At 45.0% G+C, this 19,622-nt stretch overlaps 1 protein-coding gene across 1 annotated transcript in view; it reads left to right on the top strand.

The window, feature by feature from the left end:
• ADAMTS3 (ADAM metallopeptidase with thrombospondin type 1 motif 3) overlaps positions 1-19,622 on the top strand; it is a 134,220-nt gene that overhangs the window by 73,161 nt on the left and 41,437 nt on the right. Inside the window, exons 5-6 of the mRNA XM_033159580.1 lie at positions 13,245-13,444; positions 17,972-18,055. Of these exons, the coding sequence (XP_033015471.1) occupies positions 13,245-13,444; positions 17,972-18,055 (284 nt within the window). The remainder of the gene's footprint in view (positions 1-13,244; positions 13,445-17,971; positions 18,056-19,622) is intronic.

Here is a 19,622-nt window from a genome sequence, read left to right as displayed (position 1 = left end):
GAAGACCTTGCTGTGCCTGTGAAGATCTTATATTCTTGATGTATCATGTTGAGTATATAGTGTTATGAATTGAAGGAGCTGTTGCAAAACCTGCTTATTATCCAGAGTACAGGTCTTCTGATCTACCGTACTACTTTCGCTGAGGGACGGTGAGGAGGTGTTTGTCTGCATCTGCTACTCACGCATGACCCCTGCCTCTACATATGGCTATGTGAAGAATCCTTTCCTGTGACCGTTCCCGTTTACATGACTTTGCGCTTCTAATAGAGAACTATCTGCAGGAAAATCGGCGTGTTTGCACTGCGCTATCACATTATTATTATTATATGCATTATTGGCAGAGTTGTGCCATTAGTTGACTGTTTGTCTATAAGTATCTCCAGGCTTTGACATGCATGTTGCACTTTAGTGTGTTTAATCAAGTAAAATTGTTTATATTTGCAAGCCGTGTTGGTGTTTTGGTCTTGGTGTATCTCTCGAGTACCCAGCAATGACCAAACAGGCACACTCCCTGCCTATCCTCCCCACAAAAATGTGGGAAAGTTTCTTCTTTGGCTACTGTTTGGCGAAGGCACTTTGAGTCCCTCTGAAGGACAGTATCCCTGCTAGCAAGGAAGTGGAAAGAGCCTGGTAGCCACAATGCTGGATAAATTTTCACATAAGTATGAAACCCGGGATTTGGTTGGAAAAGGCTAAATGGCCTCTGAATTGGGAATGGTTGGGGCAGCACTAAATTTCTTCTACAGAAAAAGTTCAGCAGTTAAAGGCAGATGACACAACCCCCCCTTTTTTTGCAAAAGATGAGGCACTCCAGTTTACTTACTCTGAGGAACGGCAAATCCCATTTCGTTTCAGCTAAGCTGATAAAAGCTTTACAATTTACTGGACCATGCCGTTAAAGCAATGACATTAAAACGGTGTTAAGGTTGGAGAAAAGGTTAATGCAATCCACGTTTTATTCTAGGGAGAGAACTGATGGGGCAGGTGTTAGGAGAGAGAAAAATGTTCATCAGATAAAGCACTGTTGAGTAAGCCAATTCATTCATAGTGCATTAGTGGCTCATCTGCAATATTCCAAGCATCTGCTCTATCTATATTGATTGACTTGCTTGAATATGATATCTCTCTCTCTGTGTGTGTGTGTGTGTGTGTGTGTGTGAGAGAGAGAGAGAGAGAGAGAGAGAGAGAGAGAGAGAGACCACCAATCACAAGTTTAGACCCTCAAGGGACTGTCCCGCATTCACAGAAGACATCCCGGTTTCTGATTTGATCCTGAAATGTCCTATTTTTCCTTAGGATGTCCCTATTTTAATTGGAGAAATCTTGGAGGGCATGGAGTTATCCAACCCCCGAGCCATGTGAAGGGAAGTTTAAAAATGTTTAATGTTTTATTAGCTTTTTATATATGTTGGAAGCCACCCAGAGTGGCTGGGGCAAACCAATCTGATGGGCAGCGTTTAAATAATAAAATTATGAGGAGGAGGAGGATGGTGAGGATACAATAGGACATCCCTATTTTCATTGGAGAAATGTTGGAGAGTGTTCAAGTTTGATTCAGACCTTACAGGGAGAGCATTTCAGAAATGGTGGCATACCACAGGATAAGATTAATAATGTCAAGTTTATTTTCTTGAAGCTTGCTTGCAATCACCCATCTTCTCACTTACACGACCCCAGTTCCCTGCAGATCTAATTTGAAGGGCAGGGGGGGGGGGAATGAACGAGACCATTTAACCAAAGTCACTGGGCATATTCATCCGCAATTCAAGCTGTTGTTTGGATCCAGAAATTTCTGCCATGAGACAGAAACAGTGTCTGGTCAGTTGCAAGAAAACCTACCACTTGCCAAGCTCCTGAGAAACAAGAGCAGCAATCGGAAGTCTCCAGCTGCCAGGATGGAAAGACAATACCACATTTATTTCAATTTAGGAGGGTTGCTGCAACAAGATGACTGAAAGGGCTTGGAAGCACCGGAGTCTGGGAATCCAGGAGGCTGTAACTGCCCTTGAGATCAGCTCCCATCCCTTTTAAGTAGCATCCTTTTAAGTAGTCTTGAAAATCATTTCCTTTGCTTAAAAGAAATGGGAAGCATCTGGTCCTTATTGTGGCAGGTAAAAACTGCAGCATCAGTGTTGGCAGTGTTTGCCGCAGGGATGAAGATCCTTTTTTAATATTCCTCGTTTGATGGAGCTATGCCCGGTGTTGGTTCTACTTAAAGTAGATACATTAAAAATAATGGACACGACTAACTTAGCTCCATTAATTTCTGTGGCTCTGCTCCAAGTATAATTTAGTTGGATGCAACATTTAAACAGTATCTTGTGGCTCTTAAGAATAATTAGGCAGGGACATCAGAATCATATGGCGTGGGCATAAGTGTGTACGTTTCACTTGATGAAATACATTGCATTATGAATCTTTCATGGACTTCTGCAGCAAGCTATTAATGGTACCAGCTGTTCTCCTTTAAGAGCCATAAAATACAAAAATGCCAAAGGAGCTTCCAGCAGACGTAAAGGCCGAACCAATATGTCAGGTGTGTGGAAGAAAAGGCAGTTTGAGGAATGATCTCATAAGCATTCTTTAGCATGGAACTGGCAAATATTCTGCATCCCTCATTTCTTTCTAAAAACAGCTTGGGTCTCTTAGCATTTGCTTCTGCCATTACCTACATTCCACATCCTTTCCAGTAGGTTTACAGTGAGCAGGCATGTGCTGGAGATGGAGGGGGATTGCTTGAAGGTAATTGAGAGAATGGTTTTTATTCAATGTGTGGCAGTAATACCACTGGGACAGGTAGTGGGTTGCATTCACAAGCGTTTTAGTAGAGGGTTGCTTCCAGCTATATATCTCCATAGGCCAGAGGGTTGTGTGGAGGGAGAAGTTCCATTGCACTTGTGGAAATCGCTGCAATGAAAGCGATTATTTCATTGGGTGCAAATCCAATATTTCCAGCTGGAAGCTCGATTTGGCTCCTACCCACTCAAAAAATGCCCCACCAAATTTGAGCACACACCATGCCCCAGTCTAACAGCCCCTCTGGGAAGCAATAATATGGTTTTGTTGGTGAAGCATTGTAGGATAAATCTCCCACCAATGCACTATTATTGAATCCGGGAGGTTTTGCACAATACACCCACAATAAAACTCGAGTACAGAGAGCCAGGACCAGTTCAACATTTGTCAAATGAGATCTTAATGTGTGCAGAGGAGGGCAACCAAGATAATCAAGGCCAAGCCTTATGAGGAGTGGTTGAAGGAGCTGGGTAGGTTTAGACTGGACAAGAAGAGACCGAGAGGAGATATGATAGCCAACTTCAAATATCTCAAGGGGTGTGACATGGAAGAGGGAACAAGCCTGTTTTCTCCTGCTCTGGGGGTGGGGGTGGGGACTCGAACCAAGGGCTTCAAGTTACAAGAGGAGAGATTTCGACTAAACATCAGGAAGCACTTTCTGACAGTAAGAGCTGTTTGACAGTAGAATGGTCCCCCTTGGGAGGTTGTGGACTATTTCCTTTGGAGGAAATCTGTCATGGATGCTTTAGCTGAGATTCGTATATTGCAGGGGGTTAGACTAGATGACCCTCGGGGTCCCTTCCAACTCTACAATTCTATGATTCTATGATTCTAATGGGTAAATTGGTGTGAGAAGGTTGAAAGCTAGAACAAGACACCACGGCGATCCTCCAGCCTCCATTGGGCTGGTGGGCGCCATATTTGTTTGGGTCAGAAATGCACCAGAATGATGCTATACCCTTTCAAGGAGCATTTTTGGTTGAAACGGTGCTTCCTACTGGTTGACAAAGAATCGCTAAAACGTCCCTCCCGCTTTCATGGCCCTGTGGTGTGTTGGAGGGTTGTACCCAATTGCCTGTGTGGATTTAAGATTCAGTTAGCAGTCCGGTAAATGGAGATGATGGGATCTTGTCTTGTGCCTCAGACAGCAACATAGCTTTCCTCATATCTCATATACTTTGTCCTATGGAACTGAAGGGAAGCCCCTGAGAAGCCCCCTGCTTTCATTTCAGCCCTGCCCCGAAATCTACATACCCTGTTTCTCCTAAAATAAGACATAGCCATAAAATAAGCCATAGCAGGATTTCTATGCATTTGCGAAATATAAGCCGTTCCCCAAAAATAAGCCATACCCCGAAAATAAGCCATAGTGACGTGGTACCTCCCATTAAAACAGCCTGGAGAGGCGTGGCTATGCAGCGTACCGATGCGACGCGGTTAAAATGAGACATCCCCTGAAAATAAGCTATACTGTGTTTTGTTGAGCGAAAAAAATATATAAGACGGTGTCTTATTTTAGGAGAAACATGGTAGCTCCACCCTTACGCTATTTCTTGGTCACGCGAGAGTGTGACAAATATATGGAAACCAGAAACTCACCTTTGTATGTGTGTTTTTCATTATTTCTTTGATAGAATCCCCTTTAACTTCATTTCTTAAAAACTGTGGTGGGCTTACATTTTCTCCGCCATGCTGTTTAGGCTGCAATGTGTGAGTTTGTGTGGGTTTTAACATTTCGTCCTTTCAGCTGCTTCCATGTTTGTGTAATATGGAAAGCAGTGTTTGATTCCCCCCCCCTCCTTTAAGTTACTTGTGGAAGAAAGTTCTTTTTAGTAAACAGATTTACAGTACTTTTTGGCTCCATTCGCTCTTGGCATACAGATGTATGCACCTCCTTTTTTATGAGAGAACTCATTTATTTCTTATTCTGAGGCCTGCAAAATACAGTTTTAACATAAAACAGCTCTCTGTGGCATGCTATGATGCCTGTTCAAGGCACACACAGGCCAAAGGTTATTTTCAATCTGTGTCTCAAAATAATTATCTATATCCAAAGGGACATTGGTAACCTGAATAATTTATTCTCATCTACACATTCTTGTATACAAATTCTCGTAATATACGCCCTTTTGCAAAGCACTTTTCCTTAACAGAAAGTATTTTTGCAACTTATATTCACAAATGCACACTTTACAAAAAAATGTGCATTTTTGTATACGTGATTTGGCTGGATAAACTTTATTGCAAAAATTCAGCAATATGTGCATTTTGAAGGACTCCTACCTTTCAGTTTGTGCGTTATTTCAGAAAAAAAGTAAATTAGGTAGATTCCACTTTAAATGTGAACTGAATTGAATCCCCCCCCCCTATCCATGGTGTTCTTTATGCCCATTGGTTGACTCTTTATTCCTCCAAATCACCTGCCCCTTTCAGGGTAACTACTGACAAGGATGGACGACAGGCAAATGTCTGAGATGAGGCAGGTGCTGAGACCCAGGAGTTGCGAGTCATTGAGAAGTCAGGACCAGACAGCAAGTTGTAACTGGAGCACAAGAAGGTGGCAGGGTCAGGGAGCAAGTCAGAGCACATCTGGAATACTGTGTCCGGTTCTGGGCACCACAATTTAAGTAGGATTTTGACAAGCTGGAACGTGTGCAGAGGAGGGTGACCAAGATGATCAAAGGTCTGGAAACCAAGCCTTATGAGGAATGGTTGAAGGAGCTGGGCATGTTTAGTCTTAAGAAGAGACTGAGAGGAGATAGAATAACCATCTTCAAATATCTCAAGGGCTGTCACATGGAAGATGGAGCAAGCTTGTTTTCTCTTGCTTTGGAGGGCAGGACCTGAACCAATGGCTTCAAGTTACAAGAAGGGAGATTCCGACTAAAAATCAGGTAGAACTTTCTGACAGGAAGAACTGCTTGACAGTTGAATGGACTCCATTGGAAGATGGTGGACTCTCCATCATTGGAGGTTTCTAAGCAGAGGAAGAACTGATCACCGAAGAATTGATGCTTTTGAATTATGGTGCTGGAGGAGACTCTTGAGAGTCCCATGGACTGCAAAAAAGATCAAATTTATCCATCCTTAAAGAAATCAGCCCTGAGTGCTCACTGGAAGGGCAGATCCTGAAGTTGAGGCTCCAGTACTTTGGCCACCTCATGAGAAGAGAAGACTCCCTGGAAAAGACCCTGATGTTGGGAAAGATGGAGGGCACAAGGAGAAGGGGACGACAGAGGATGAGATGGTTGGACAGTGTTCTCGAAGCAACTGGCATGAGTTTGGCCAAACTGCGGGAGACAGTGGAGGATAGGGGTGCCTGGCGTGCTCTGGTCCATGGGGTCACGAAGAGTCAGACATGACTGAACGACTGAACAACAACAACAACAACAAGCAGAGGGTGGGTGGGTGGGTGGTGTGCTGCCATGGGTGCTTTAGCTGAGATTCCTTCATTGAACTAGATGACCCTCAGGGGTCCCTTCCAACTCTATAATTCTAGTCCTACCTGAAGACGCCAGGGATTGAACCTGGGACCTTTTGTCTGCAAGGCAGGTGCTCTAGCACTAAGCTATGGCCCTTGGCCCACAGTCTGCAAGTGTTTCAAGAGCTGATAACCTGCAGACCCCACTGAGCTTGTTAGTCCTCCACTAACCTCATTAGGTCATCAGTTTGATTCACAAACTAGTTAAGCTGAAATGCTTCTGCCTAAGATGGTCTTGCCCCACTGACCTAAGTGGAACTGCATTGGCTTAAATCCAAGGATTCAAAGCGGGTTAGGTTAATAACTACAGGGTGTGTGTAGGTGTGTGTATAGGAGGGAATGAACTGAAGAGTGCACTGTTTGTTGAAATCCTTCATTTTCTAGGCCTATAAGCTAACAGGACAATCCTTGTTCAACCGAGGAAAAGGCAGGGTAGGTTTATTTAAACGATTGGTTTCAATCCCAGAGAAGGAAGGTGGATTTCAGTCAAGCTTTACATTTTGCAATTAATACATATCCTGAGCAAGCATGCATTGGTTGCTTTTTTTTTTAATGGTTTATAACTAAAAATAGCCTTTATTGAACCCGGGAGCATGATGTAACAGGAGTGCTTAACCTATGGCCCTCCAGATGCTGGGGGACTCTCAGTTCATATCAGACCCAGCCAGCTAACCATTGGTAAGCGATGGTGGAGGTCTGTAGGTTACCCACCCCCATCTAGTTACAGGTGGGTAGCCGTATTGGTCTGCCGTAGTCGAAACAAAATAGAAAATTCTTTTCAGTAGCACCTTAAAGACCAACTGTGTTTGTTCTTGGTATGAGCTTTCGTGTATCTGAAGAAGTGTATCTGAAGTGTATCTGAAGAAGTGTATCTGAATAAGTGTATCTGAAGAAGGTATCTGAAGAAGTGTGCATGGACACGAAAGCTCATACCAAGAACAAACACAGTTGGTCTCTAAGGTGCTACTGAAAAGAATTTTCTATTTTGTTTCCACCCCCATCTAAAACATGTAGCCGCGAGTTCCCATTTTACTCTGCTTAGAGATGAGTGGCGGGTTTGTGTTTGCCGTTTTGTGCTCCCATGCACTTGTTGTTGTTGTTCAGTCGTTCAGTCGTGTCCGACTCTTCGTGACCCCATGGACCAGATCACGCCAGGCACCCCTATCCTCCACTGTCTCCCGCAGTTTGGCCAAACTCATGCCAGTCGCTTTGAGAACACTGTCCAACCATCTCATCCTCTGTCATCCCCTTCTCCTTGTGCCCTCCATCTTTCCCAACATCAGGGTCTTTTCCATGGAGTCTTCTCTTCTCATGCGGTGGCCAAAGTATTGGAGCCTCAACTTCAGGATCTGCCCTTCCAGTGAGCACTGAGGGCTGATTTCTTTAAGGCTGGATATGTTTGATCTTTTTTGCAGTCCATGGGACTCTCAAGAGCCTCCTCCAGCACCATAATTCAAAAGCATCAATTCTTTGGCGGTCAGTCTTCTTTATGGTCCAGCTCTCACTTCCATACATTACTACTGGGAAAACCATAGCTTTAACTATATGGACCTTTGTCCCATGCAGAAAAGGATGCTAATCAAGATCAGTTACGTGAAAGCTAATTTTCTACCAGTTTCCAGAAAATTAGTGTTCCTCTATGAGATGGGACCTTAAATGTAGATGTCATTTGGTTGGTAGAGCGCTAGAGATTCATCATTTGGAACTGAGCACATTGCAGAGTTTACATACTTGTTAAGAGAAGTATCAAATCACCAACGTGACCTCCATGGATTCTTAGTGAAAGGGTGGTGGCTCTTGCCTGACCTCCTGAGAGCCGAGTCACTGCTGCATACTGGGAAGGTAACACATCAGAGAGGTGAGTGCAGTGCAGATGCAATGGCAGAGCCAATCTGATGCTTATGATGCATTTGGATTCTGCCAGCCTCTCTATCTCCTCCTAGGAAGCAGTGCCAGCTCAGCTGTTGGGTGATCAGATTAGTGTATTCATCCCATCACACTGCCGGCTACTGATGCTACAGCAACTTGCAGGTTTTAGGTCTACAAGGAAGTCTTGTAGCTATCGAATACATGACAGTGATTAGCCTCAGAAGGCCGACAAAATATACCCTCTGCATTTATTTCTCTTATATAGAATTACAGGTTTTAATTCAGTACTTTGATACATGGTCATAATTCAGTTTTAAGATATCATGAGCCAGTGTCGTGTAGTGGTTAATAGTGGTAGACTGGTAATCTGGTGAACCGGGTTCGCTTCCCTGCTCCTCCACATGCAGCTGCTGGGTGACCTTGGGCTAGTCACACTTCTTTGAAGTCTCTCAGCCCCACTCACCTCACAGAGTGTTTGTTGTGGGGGAGGAAGGGAAAGGAGAATGTTAGCTGCTTTGAGACTCCTTTGGGTAGTGATAAGGCGGGATATCAAATCCAAACTCCTCTTCTTCTTCTTCTTCTTCTTCTTCTTCTTCTTCTTCTTCTTCTTCTTCTTCTTCTTCTTCTAGTGTGGACATGTTTGTACTGTACTGAATTCGGTTTCCCCTTTAAATCAGGAATGGGGAATCTGTGGCTGTCTGGATGTATTTTTTTTCTGCTTTGTCTTTCAGACTACAACTCCCATCATCCCTGACCATTGGCCATGCTGGTGGGGGCTGATGGGAGATGGAGCCCAACAGTAGGTTAAGCCCTTGTTTAGTTGCCCTGGCATTAAAAACTGTTGTGCTTTCAGTGGACTGAATAATTTCCCCCCTCTGTTTCATTGTACAGTTATTTTATTTTAAATTCATTGTACAGTTATTTTATTTTAAATTGCCCCAGGAAGTGTTGATCCAATTTTACAGAGGCATCATTGAAACTGTTCTCTGCAATTCTATTACTGCTTGGTACGGCACAGCCTCCAAGATGGACAAGAAAAGGCTCCAACGAGCAGTAAGAATTGCAGAAAGGGTAATTGGTGCCAGCTTGCCTTCAGTAGAGACACTCTATGCTACCCAAGTTAGGAAGAGAGCAGAGAGAATTGTCGCAGATCCTTTGCATTCCGGTCATCATCTGTTTGATTTACTTCCATCTGGACGTCGCTACGGGGCTTTATATACAAAAAAAGGCCAGGCACAGGAACAGTTTCTTCCCTTGCGCCATTAATTGTTAAATTCATAGTTATGTAGTGGAAGGGGAGGCCAGTTATGGGTGGGCTTCCTTTGCTGTGTTACTGTATTGTGAGTGGAATAGTGTTGTATAAGGTGCGTTTATATTGCAATGTAGCCGAAGCAAAATTCCAAGTGTGTTGGTACTGGGCCAGTAAAATTATTCCTATTCCTGTTATTCCTATGATGATTTATTATTTTCTATGCTTCATCCATAGATTTCAGGGTGGCTCACAAGATAAAAATACAAAATAAAAACACAAAATACACAATACAAACAAGAACAACACAGAGACACCCCCAAACCAATAAACCTCCTCCTGCAGCCTCTCCTGTTGTTTTGCAGATTTTAAATTCCTGTGTATATCCTTCTGAAATCCTTTCTCTTTTGAACATGCAGTTTATATATTTTTAAAGCAACAAATGAATGAATAAACAGAATCTGGAGGGTCATAGGCTGCCCCATCCTTGTTTTAAACAAGGTTCCTTTAATCACTTATTATAACTGAAATCATAAAACACCCAAAAGGTTAAAAGCTGGGGTGTGTGTGTTGCCACCCCAGTAAAGGAACTGGATTTTTGAAGGTCAGTGAGTGACCTCTTAAGGACTGTCTTTAAATCAGCACAGTTTGTTCATAGGAGAAAAAAAATGCGGCTGGCAGTGGTGCTACGTGCCACACCAATGGATAGCTAAGGAAGCAGGCGGCAAGAGACGCATAGATGAGAATGACCCTGCTAATTTCAGAATGAGATTACATGAGATTAGCATGTCTGCTTCGAACAGATTTGCTACAGGTAACGGAAAATTTAAAAAATAGCTTTTGGCAGCAGCTCCGTAGCAGAGCATCTGCTAGGCGTGCAGAAGGTTGCAGGTTAGCAAGCAGATTGGGAAGAGAGGACCCCACCTTCTGCCGGGTGTTTGCATTCTCTTTATCCCAGTGAACACTGCTTCTGATTTGCCAGTTGTTCTGTAGGTGGCTGGCTGGCAGAACTTGCTACTTGAGGATGGCTCGTGAAAAACAACCCTCTTTTAAAACCATCTAGGTTGTTGCCCATCTCAGCCTCCATTGTTTAACTGTGCATAAAGTCTGATGAGCTCTACTATGGAACTGCTTGATGCTTTTGCCACAGGCTGTACCTGTCCATTTGCTGGAGATGTAAATTAAGATCCTGAATATTTCACACAGAAAAAAAAGCAGGCAACGAGGATGCATTTTAACTTACAAATCCACAGTCCAGGAACGAGCTGGACATTTGGGCGAAAGAAAGTGTTTCTCCCTGCTCCTTTCACATACAGAAAGGAGGATTCTCCACTTACTCCTGACCACAAAAACCACTTATTTAAAGAAGGAAATGACAGTCAAGGCCATGGGCCCTGTGCGGAGCAGCCGGTCCTCTCCCCCCCCCCCGGCTGACCTGCCGATTCAGACTATTCCATTCATGCAGCGGGCATAACGATATGATGACATGACTGTATATTTCCATTGGACGTGGCGCTCCAAAAAAGAAAAGAAGAAAACCCAAAAGAAAACCACCCACCCTTGCCAGGAGGAGCAATTTTTAGAAATGGGAGCCAGGGGTATGAATTTCCCACTTGTGTGCTATCACAGCCTTTGCATTCTTGAGCCCTGCAAAGAAGCTGAGGTCAAATTGTAGAGCTTGTTTGCCAGGCTGGGTTTCTCACCCGCAAGGGCTCACAGCGCGAGGGAAGTCTCACTGTTTGATGTGGGGAAGGAAGGAGGGTTACTTATGTGTTGTTGAGCTACTGAGATGAATTTTGAGAGAGAGAGAGAGAGAGAGAGAGAGAGAGAGAGAGAGAGAGAGAGAGAATTCCCCACTACTGAGCAAGACACTGCAGCTGCTCACTGGAAGGAGTTGTGCAAGTTTCAGAACTTTGGTTAAATCCCCTCCACTACTTCTTATGTATTTTCTGCACACACAATCCACTTTTCCCTCAAATATGTTCAAGGTGGCGTTCATGCTTCTTCCCCTTTTAATCCTCACAACTCTGAGAGGTATGTTAGGCTAAGGTCACCAGATTTTTTCCCAATGAATCCAGGGACACTTTTCAACTTCAATAGATTTTGTATGGGGACTGATTTGTAAATCCGGGGACTGTCCCCGGGAAACAGGGATGTCTGGTAACCTTAGGTTAGGCTGAGAGTCCTTGGCTGCCCCAAATTCACTCGGTGAACTTCATTTGGCTGAGTGGGGATTTGAATCCTGGTCTACGAGGTCCTCAACCTCGACCCTCCAGATGTTTTGAGACTACAATTCCCACCATCCCTGACCACTGGTCTTGCTAGCTAGGAATCATGAGAGTTGTAGACAAAAAAAAAATCTGAAGGGCCGAGGTTGAGGAAGCCTGTCCTAGCTGAACACTCTAACCACTACACCACAGGTAGTGGGTTTATTATTTTTAAAAAAGGAATGCGGAATCAGCGGTGAATATTGATTCCCTGAAAAATAAAATTGCCATCCAATTCACAAGTGACTAATTCTGGGAATGGACAATCTTGGCATTTTTTTTTAAAATGACTAGGGTGGGTTACTCCCCTGTAGGAGCCAATTCCTAGGGGCCAAGGTCCCTTCACTCCCACAATAAAATATTTGAGGGTGCCCCCCCCAAGTTGACAGGAATTGCCATTCAAATGGTGTGTGTGTGCTGCATCATGTGGTCAATTATGTGGGACAGGACTTACCTGGGCTGTTGTCAGGTTATAGCCAAGTCGCCAGCAGCTGCGGCTGTCTGACTGGGATGGCAGCCAAGAGCTGGGGAAGCAGGCTGTCATGGATACAGCAGGAGATAAGACTGAGGGAAGCGCTCAGTCCAGGGCTAGACCAAATCTCTCTGAAAGCTGTTTGTCAGAGCCTTTACTGGCTCCTCTTACCTCAGAGGAATGCAGGAGGGGTGGGGTGCAAGAGAAAGGGAAGTTGTCGTTGCAGAGGAGGCAGAAGAGGATGGTGTTCTTGCAAGGTTTTAAAGGGAAGAGGAACCACCCTGAAGTTTCGGAAGAGTCATCAACAGAGTAGTCAGAGGTCGTGAGAGCAGGGAGCTCCAGACTAGAGGCTTGGTTTGTTTAGTTTTGTTTCTTTAAATAAACTCAACTTCACTGAGTGAACGTGTACGCGTCTTGCTGCTGCTACAGCTGCCTAATATTTTATTCAAGTTGGCACCCCCCCATTAAACCCCCCCCCCAATATTATGGGAGGTGAAGCCTACAGTGATAGTTTGTTAGGTGTTAGTTGATTGAAGCATCCAAGGATGCTGCTTGGAATCGTTCTGTCATGCTGGGAATCATAGGAAAGAACATTTCCCAAGGTTCCTAGTGGCCTGGAAGCTGCAGAACACATTCAGAGCTTAATAGAGACCCTCTAGAGGTGCCCGTCCTGCAACCACAATGATGTCCAGGCAAGCAGAGAAAACAGTGGCCACAAGAGCGTAGGTTGGATCATTGTTTTAGAGGCCAAAACTGCACAGGACAAAATTATGTTTCTTGAACTGATCCATCTACACTGACTGGCAGTAGCTCTCTAACGTTTCATGCTTGGGGCATTCACAGACCTACCTGCAGATTCCAGGGATTGAAAAACAGATTCTCTACCACTGAGCTATGGTCCTTCCACTGGAAGGCATTCAGCAACGTAATATGAGTTTCCAACATTATTTCCTAGCTGAGCTTGCAGGAAAGATGGTCGGGAGCCACCCGTAATTTATGGTACGGCTTCTACTAAAGGATGTCAAGGGGCACTTGAAACCCCCTGGGAAACTCTAGGCAAAGTAGAAAATGAATTATAACAATGGAACCTGTGCTTTTATTTCCCCTTAGAATCTGGCCTTGGGGGTCGTCCTAGTCTCGACTCTATGTATGCAAGCGTAGAGCAGCGGCTGAACGAGACGCTGAGGCAGCGCCGGAATGCCGGGGACAATCACTACAACATCGAGGTGCTTCTGGGAGTGGATGATTCCGTCGTCCGATTCCATGGCAAAGAACACGTTCAGAACTACCTCCTCACCCTGATGAATATAGTGAGTTCTCTCCCTCCGTAGTTGTTCCGGGAAGCATGTTTTTTCATCCAGTACTCAGGAGTAACTCCCTCTCTCCTCAACTGGTGGGGCATTTTGCAAGTGTATTCTGAAGCACAGAGGTGGTGGTGGTGGTGGGTGAAGTCAAAGTACTAAGGGCACGGGTGGTGCTGTGCTCTAAACCACTGAGCCTCTTGGGCTTGCCGATCAGAAGGTCGGCGGTTCCAATCCCCACGACGGGGTGAGCTCCCATTGCTCTGTCCCAGCTCCTGCCAACCTAGCAGTTTGAAAGCACACCAGTACAAGTAGATAAATAGATACCGCTGTAGCAGGAAGGTAAACGGCATTTCTGTGCACTCTGGTTTCCGTCACGGTGTTCCATTGCACCAGAAGCGGCCTGATCATGCTGGCCACATGACCTGGAAAGCTGTCTGTGGACAAACGCTAGCTCCCTTGGCCTGAAAGCAAGACGAGCGCCGCAACCCCATAGTCACCTTTGACTGGACTTAACCATCTAGTGATCCTTTAACTTTACTAAGGGTGCATTCACACGATGGTTTATTCCTTTCCCCATCGTTTGCCTAACTGTGGATTTAGGCACTATATTTGAGCTTTCATGTGACCTTAAAACCACTTCTGGAAATCTAGCGGAATATAGGAGAGGTTTAGCACTCAGGTCCATGTTAACTGCTTCCAGAAAAGAAAGCCCCTTAATACAGGAGAACAACAGAAGTAAAGTGTCAACATTTGGGGCGGTATACTAGCATATAGTTCTTTCCTGCCGTTTTCATGGGTGTATCAGAAACCTGAACCTGCAGAACGTTGGGGAATAGTGACGTTGTCCAAACACGAAATATTAATATAAAAAATAAAAAATTGTCCAGTAGCACCTTATAGACCAACTAAGTTGGTTCTGGTATAAGCTTTCGTGTGCATGCACACTTCTTCCGATTCACTGAAACAGAAGCCAGACCCTTATATATAGTGGGAAGGTGGGGTGGGATATTTCTCAGAGGGGTAGTAGCAGATGAATGATTGGCTCAATGGGTATGCTAAACCTGTTGACTACTTCCAGTAGCACCTTAGAGACCAAGCTCATACCAAGAACTAACTTAGTTGGTCTCTAAGGTGCTACTGGAAGGATTTTTTTATTTTATTTTGTTTTGACTATGACAGACCAACACGGCTACCTATCTGTAACTGTTGACTACTGTTAACGACTGCAATTAGTCCTACAGGAAAAAGCAAGACATACCGGTAGTATGTAGATGACCAAAAATAGCTTTAGCATGTGTAATGAGACAAGAATCCAATATCTCTATTCAGACCAGGTCTCTACATAGTTTTCAGTTTGGTATTAAGTTGCAATTCCGCAACTTCTCTTTCAAGTCTATTTCTGAAATTCTTTTGTAATAAGATAGCTGCTTTGAGATCTTGTACTGAATGTCCTGGGAGATTGAAGTGTTCTCCTACTGGTTTATCTGTCTTGTGATTCCTGACGTCAGATTTATGTCCATTTATCCTTTGGCATAGGGATTGGCCTGTTTGTCCGACATAGAGAGCTGAAGGGCATTTGTCGTTTCACATCATGCCCGCTAGCGTGAATGAAATTTAGCACGACATGCCAATATATCCCTCAAAATGCCACAGTGCCGCAATACATCAGAAAACAGAACAGACATGCTAGCATTATAAGCAGGAAAACTAGCACAATATTCCCCATATCTGACTGCACCTTAAATAAACATCATATTAACTATAACATGCATAAAAATAAAAATAAAATAAAAACTAGCAAAAATTAAATCTGTGATGCAGATCCGGCACAAGCCATTTTGTCGCCTGAGGCAAAGATGCATCTTCCTCTCCATTTCCTGTACAGAAGCAGTTTGGACCGGCATCCTGCACTGCACCTGAGGCAGCAGGCTAGTTTTGGGAGACAGGGACAGGGCATTAGCATGCAGAGGAAAAAGGCCAGGCCGCTTTGGAGCAACCCCAGGGGGGCTTCTGCCTCTGTTCGCAAGCATGTGGTGCAAGAGGCAATTGCCTCACTTTGCCTAATGATAGAGCCAGCCCTATATAAATGCTTCGGTGGCATCTGCCCCTTAGGGCACAGGTCTTTCTTTCTTGCCAATAAAGGTAAAGGGACCCCTGACCATTAGGTCCAGTCGTGTCCGACTCTGGGGTTGCGGCACTCATCTCACGTTACTGGCCGAGGGAGCCGGCGTACAGCTTCCGGGTCATGTGGCCAGCATGACAAAGCCGCTTCTGGTGAACCAGAGCAGCGCACGGAAACGCCGTTTACCTTCCCGCCGGAGCGGTACCTATTTATCTACTTGCACTTTGACATGCTTTCGAACTGCTTGGTTGGCAGGAACTGGGAGCAACGGGAGCTCACCCCATCGCAGGGATTTGAACCGCCGACCTTCTGATCAGCAAGCCCTAGGTTCTGTGGTTTAACCCACAGCACCACCTGGGTCTTCTTGCCAATAGGCAGTCTCATTTACAACTCTATTCTCCTTCCCCTGCCCTCATAACCCACGAAAAGTGCTTTGTAAGCGAAGGAGGGAGATCAATGTGTCTGCATCTTTGAGAGGATGACCTGCGTCAATTTTTCATGAGCCTTTCGAAACCACGCTCGGCTGAAGCATTTAAAAGGCTTTGGCAATCTGTGAGCCTGAGAGAAATGGATAGTCTCCAAGAAATCTCGGAAAAGTAAAGTTGCTTGTAAAGCTGAATCTAGTGCCATGTTTTTACAAAAAGTGTGCATTAGTGAACCAAATTGAATTTCCCTCCTCGAAACCCTATTAATGGGACACGGGAGACAGCAGGGGTCTTTGTTCTTCCAGATACCTGAAATATTTTTGGTGTAATCCAACATACTAAGCAAAGGCACAAGGAAAACGCAGAACATGTGATGATAGTAGGAAGGACAAGGCTGGTGGATCATGAAAAGTTCATATAAACTAGGTAAAGGTAAAGGGACCCCTGACCATCAGGTCCAGTCGTGTCCGACTCTGGGGTTGCGGTGCTCATCTCGCTCTATAGGCCAAGGGAGCCAGCGTTTGTCCGCAGACAGCTTCCAGGTCATGTGGCCAGCATGACAAAGCCACTTCTGGCGAACCAGAGCAGCGCACGGAAACGCCATTTACCTTCCCGCTGGAGCGGTCCCTATTTATCTACTTGCACTTTGATGTGCTTTCGAACTGCTAGGTGGGCAGGAGCTGGGACCGAGCAACGGGAGCTCACCCCCTGGCAGGGATTCGAACCGCCGACCTTTTGATCAGCAAGTCCTAGACTCTGTGGTTTAACCCACAGTGCCACCCGCGTCCCTCATATAAACTAGCGATTCCCTATTTTTTATTTACCTACCGCCCCCTTGGTTCCATAAGCTCACCCCTCATACACTACAAAAGACATTTATTCATAATAGCATTCTGCATGACCCACTAAGGAAGATACTAATATAATAAAATATTAATTGCAGTAGCAATTACCGTATTGGCCCAAATATAAGCTGCACCCGCAAATAAACCGCACCTTTAAAATTCGGGGGGGGGGGAGAGACAATACCTGAATATAAGCTGCTCCCTTAAAATTCCGCAGACACTCACACACCCGTAAATGGCAAATGTAGAAGAAAATCCTACAGTGATATCATAAAAGCCCATTTTTGTAAGGTCGCGAATTTAAGCCGCACTTTAACTTTTCACGGTCAGAATGGGGGGGGGAGGAGAGTGTGGCTTATATTGAGACCAATATGGTAATTGCACATTGATCCAAAATCCAAATGAAACTATTTAGTTTAATTAATTTAACAAAACAGATGAACTTGATCCAGTGATGTCAGCTTTCTGGTGCATGAAAAGTTATTTTCACTTCAGCATCCCTTGCCGCCCCTTTTGCCTCTTAGTGCCCCCCCAGGTCATCCCCCCAGGGATGCAGGTGGTGCTGTGGTCTAAACCACAGAGCCTAGGGCTTGCCGATCAGAAGGTCGGTGGTTCAAATCCCCACGACGGGGTGAGCTCCCGTTGCTCGGTCCCACCTAGCAGTTTGAAAGCATGTCAAGTGCAAGTAGATAAATAGGTACCACTCGGGCGGGAAGGTAAACGTCGTTTCCGTGCACTGCTCTGGTTCGCCAGAAGCGGCTTAGTCATGCTGGCCACATGACCTGGAAGCTGTACGCCGGCTCCCTCAGCCAGTAAAGCGAGATGAGTACTATAACCCCGGAGTCATCCGCGACTAACGGTCAGGGGTCCCTTTACCTTTAAGTAACCCCCCCAAAAAAGGAAGCACTTTGGGAACCAGTGATATAAACTAAGGAGTACTCATTTGGAGTGTAGATTTTTAAGAAGCAACATGCACCAGCTTGATGCCTTTATCCTCCCTTTGACAAAGTTGCAAAATCCCACTGTTCCATCAGGCACTGTTTTGGAAAGTAGAAATCGGGTTGTCCTTTTAATTGTGGATTGAATCAAACTTTGGATTTGTGACTGTTCAGATTTTACCTTCTCTGCCTCTCTCTTTTAGGTGAATGAAATTTACCAGGATGAATCCCTGGGGGTCCACATAAACGTTGTTCTGGTTCGCATGATGATGTTGGGCTACACCAAGGTAAGAAAACCAAGTGAATGGTCCTTCTGTCTCCATTCTCATCCAAATTGCTTTTGGAAGGTGAGATGTTACTATGTGTGCTTCCTGAACGAAGACATCACATGTGTGTGGATTGTGTGTGTGTGTGTGTGTGTGTGTGTGTGTGTATCAAGAAGAGTAATGAGGGGAGGGAGTTCCTGCTGCAGCGACTGCCACCTCTGCTAGCTGGTTCAAATCCTGCCTTAATCCTCAGGTGATAAGCAAGGTCTGTGTTCTTATCATGTTTGCTTTAATTCTGAGCCTGGAAGAAGAAAGCAAATGGAGCAACACCCTAGAATCTAACAGGAGGTCTTTTCATGATTATCCTTTGCCTTGCATTTTTCTGTTGTAATAAACAAAATCTGGCTCCTTTTTCCTTATGGGGTACAAAAGAGCCCTTGTAGAGTCCTCCATCAGTAGGAAAGTATAACAGAGGCCAACCAGAGAAGATTGAGAAGCAAAGTCTTTATTGAACTGTTGCAACAGGGTCCTTCCTCTCACGCAGGAGAACAAAGAAGGAACCCAGAACAAAGCCATGTCCACTCTTGAAATTTCCCATGCTGGAGTTCAAGACCACCCCCAGAAACACCATACATAAGTCACAGAAGGGGTGTATCCCAGAACCACCTTCTCCAATGCATCATACCTACATCACAAAAAGGCGGTCTCCAACAAATTTCAACAGAAATCTGAAAATAATAATAATAATAATAATAATAATAATAATAATAATAATAATAATAATTCCTTCCAGTTGTTTCGACTATGGCAGACCAACATGGCTACCTACCTGTAACAGAAATCTGAGAAGTTTGTTTTTCTCCTGCCTGCCAATTTATATGATCATGTCTTATCTGGGTAGCCAGGCCATTCCTTTGAAATGGTAATCACTTTTAATTCCTAGGACAATGGAAAAGCTCCTCACCCCCTCCTTCCTTGCAGAGAACCATTTGGTAAACATTTGGTCAGTTTTGAGAGTCAAAATGGTGTCAAGCCTGTCTTCCTGTGCTGCTTCAGACCTGGCCTATTCACGCACATGTTTACTTGGTAAACTAATGAACAATTATATATATTAAGGATATATATATCCTTAATATTCTTACAACACTGTTTGCAGGACTGGTGCTAGGGCTTCTTGCGCCCTAGGTGAACCACCTTCTGGCGCCCCCCGCCTGCCCCCACCAAAGCCTGCTTTAGCGGGAGGTGGGGGGGGTGGAGAGGCAAGCAGCAGTTTCTCTGCTGTAGCGGAGAAGCTGCTGCTCGCCCACCCCGCTGCCCGCCCCCGCCAAAGCCTGCTTTAGCGGGAGCCGGGGGGTGTAGGGGGCAAGCAGCACCTCTCCGCTACAGTGGAGAAGCTGCTGCTAGCCTGTCCCGCCCAAGCCTGGCCAGCACCCCCTCCATTTTGGCGCCCTAGGCAATTGCCTAGTTCGCCTAAATGGACGCGCCGGCCCTGACTGTTTGGGTTGAACAAATGGAGTCTGGGGTTATTCCGTGAGGCTTCTTTAAAAAAATATATTAAGGGAAAGTTATGCACTCAACGAAGCCCAAA

The sequence above is a fragment of the Lacerta agilis genome, chromosome 9, assembly GCF_009819535.1.
Source record: "Lacerta agilis isolate rLacAgi1 chromosome 9, rLacAgi1.pri, whole genome shotgun sequence".
In the NCBI taxonomy this organism is placed as follows: Eukaryota; Metazoa; Chordata; class Lepidosauria; order Squamata; family Lacertidae; genus Lacerta; species Lacerta agilis.
Note: the sequence above shows the minus strand (reverse complement) of the source record. Positions and strands in the feature narration are given on the sequence as shown.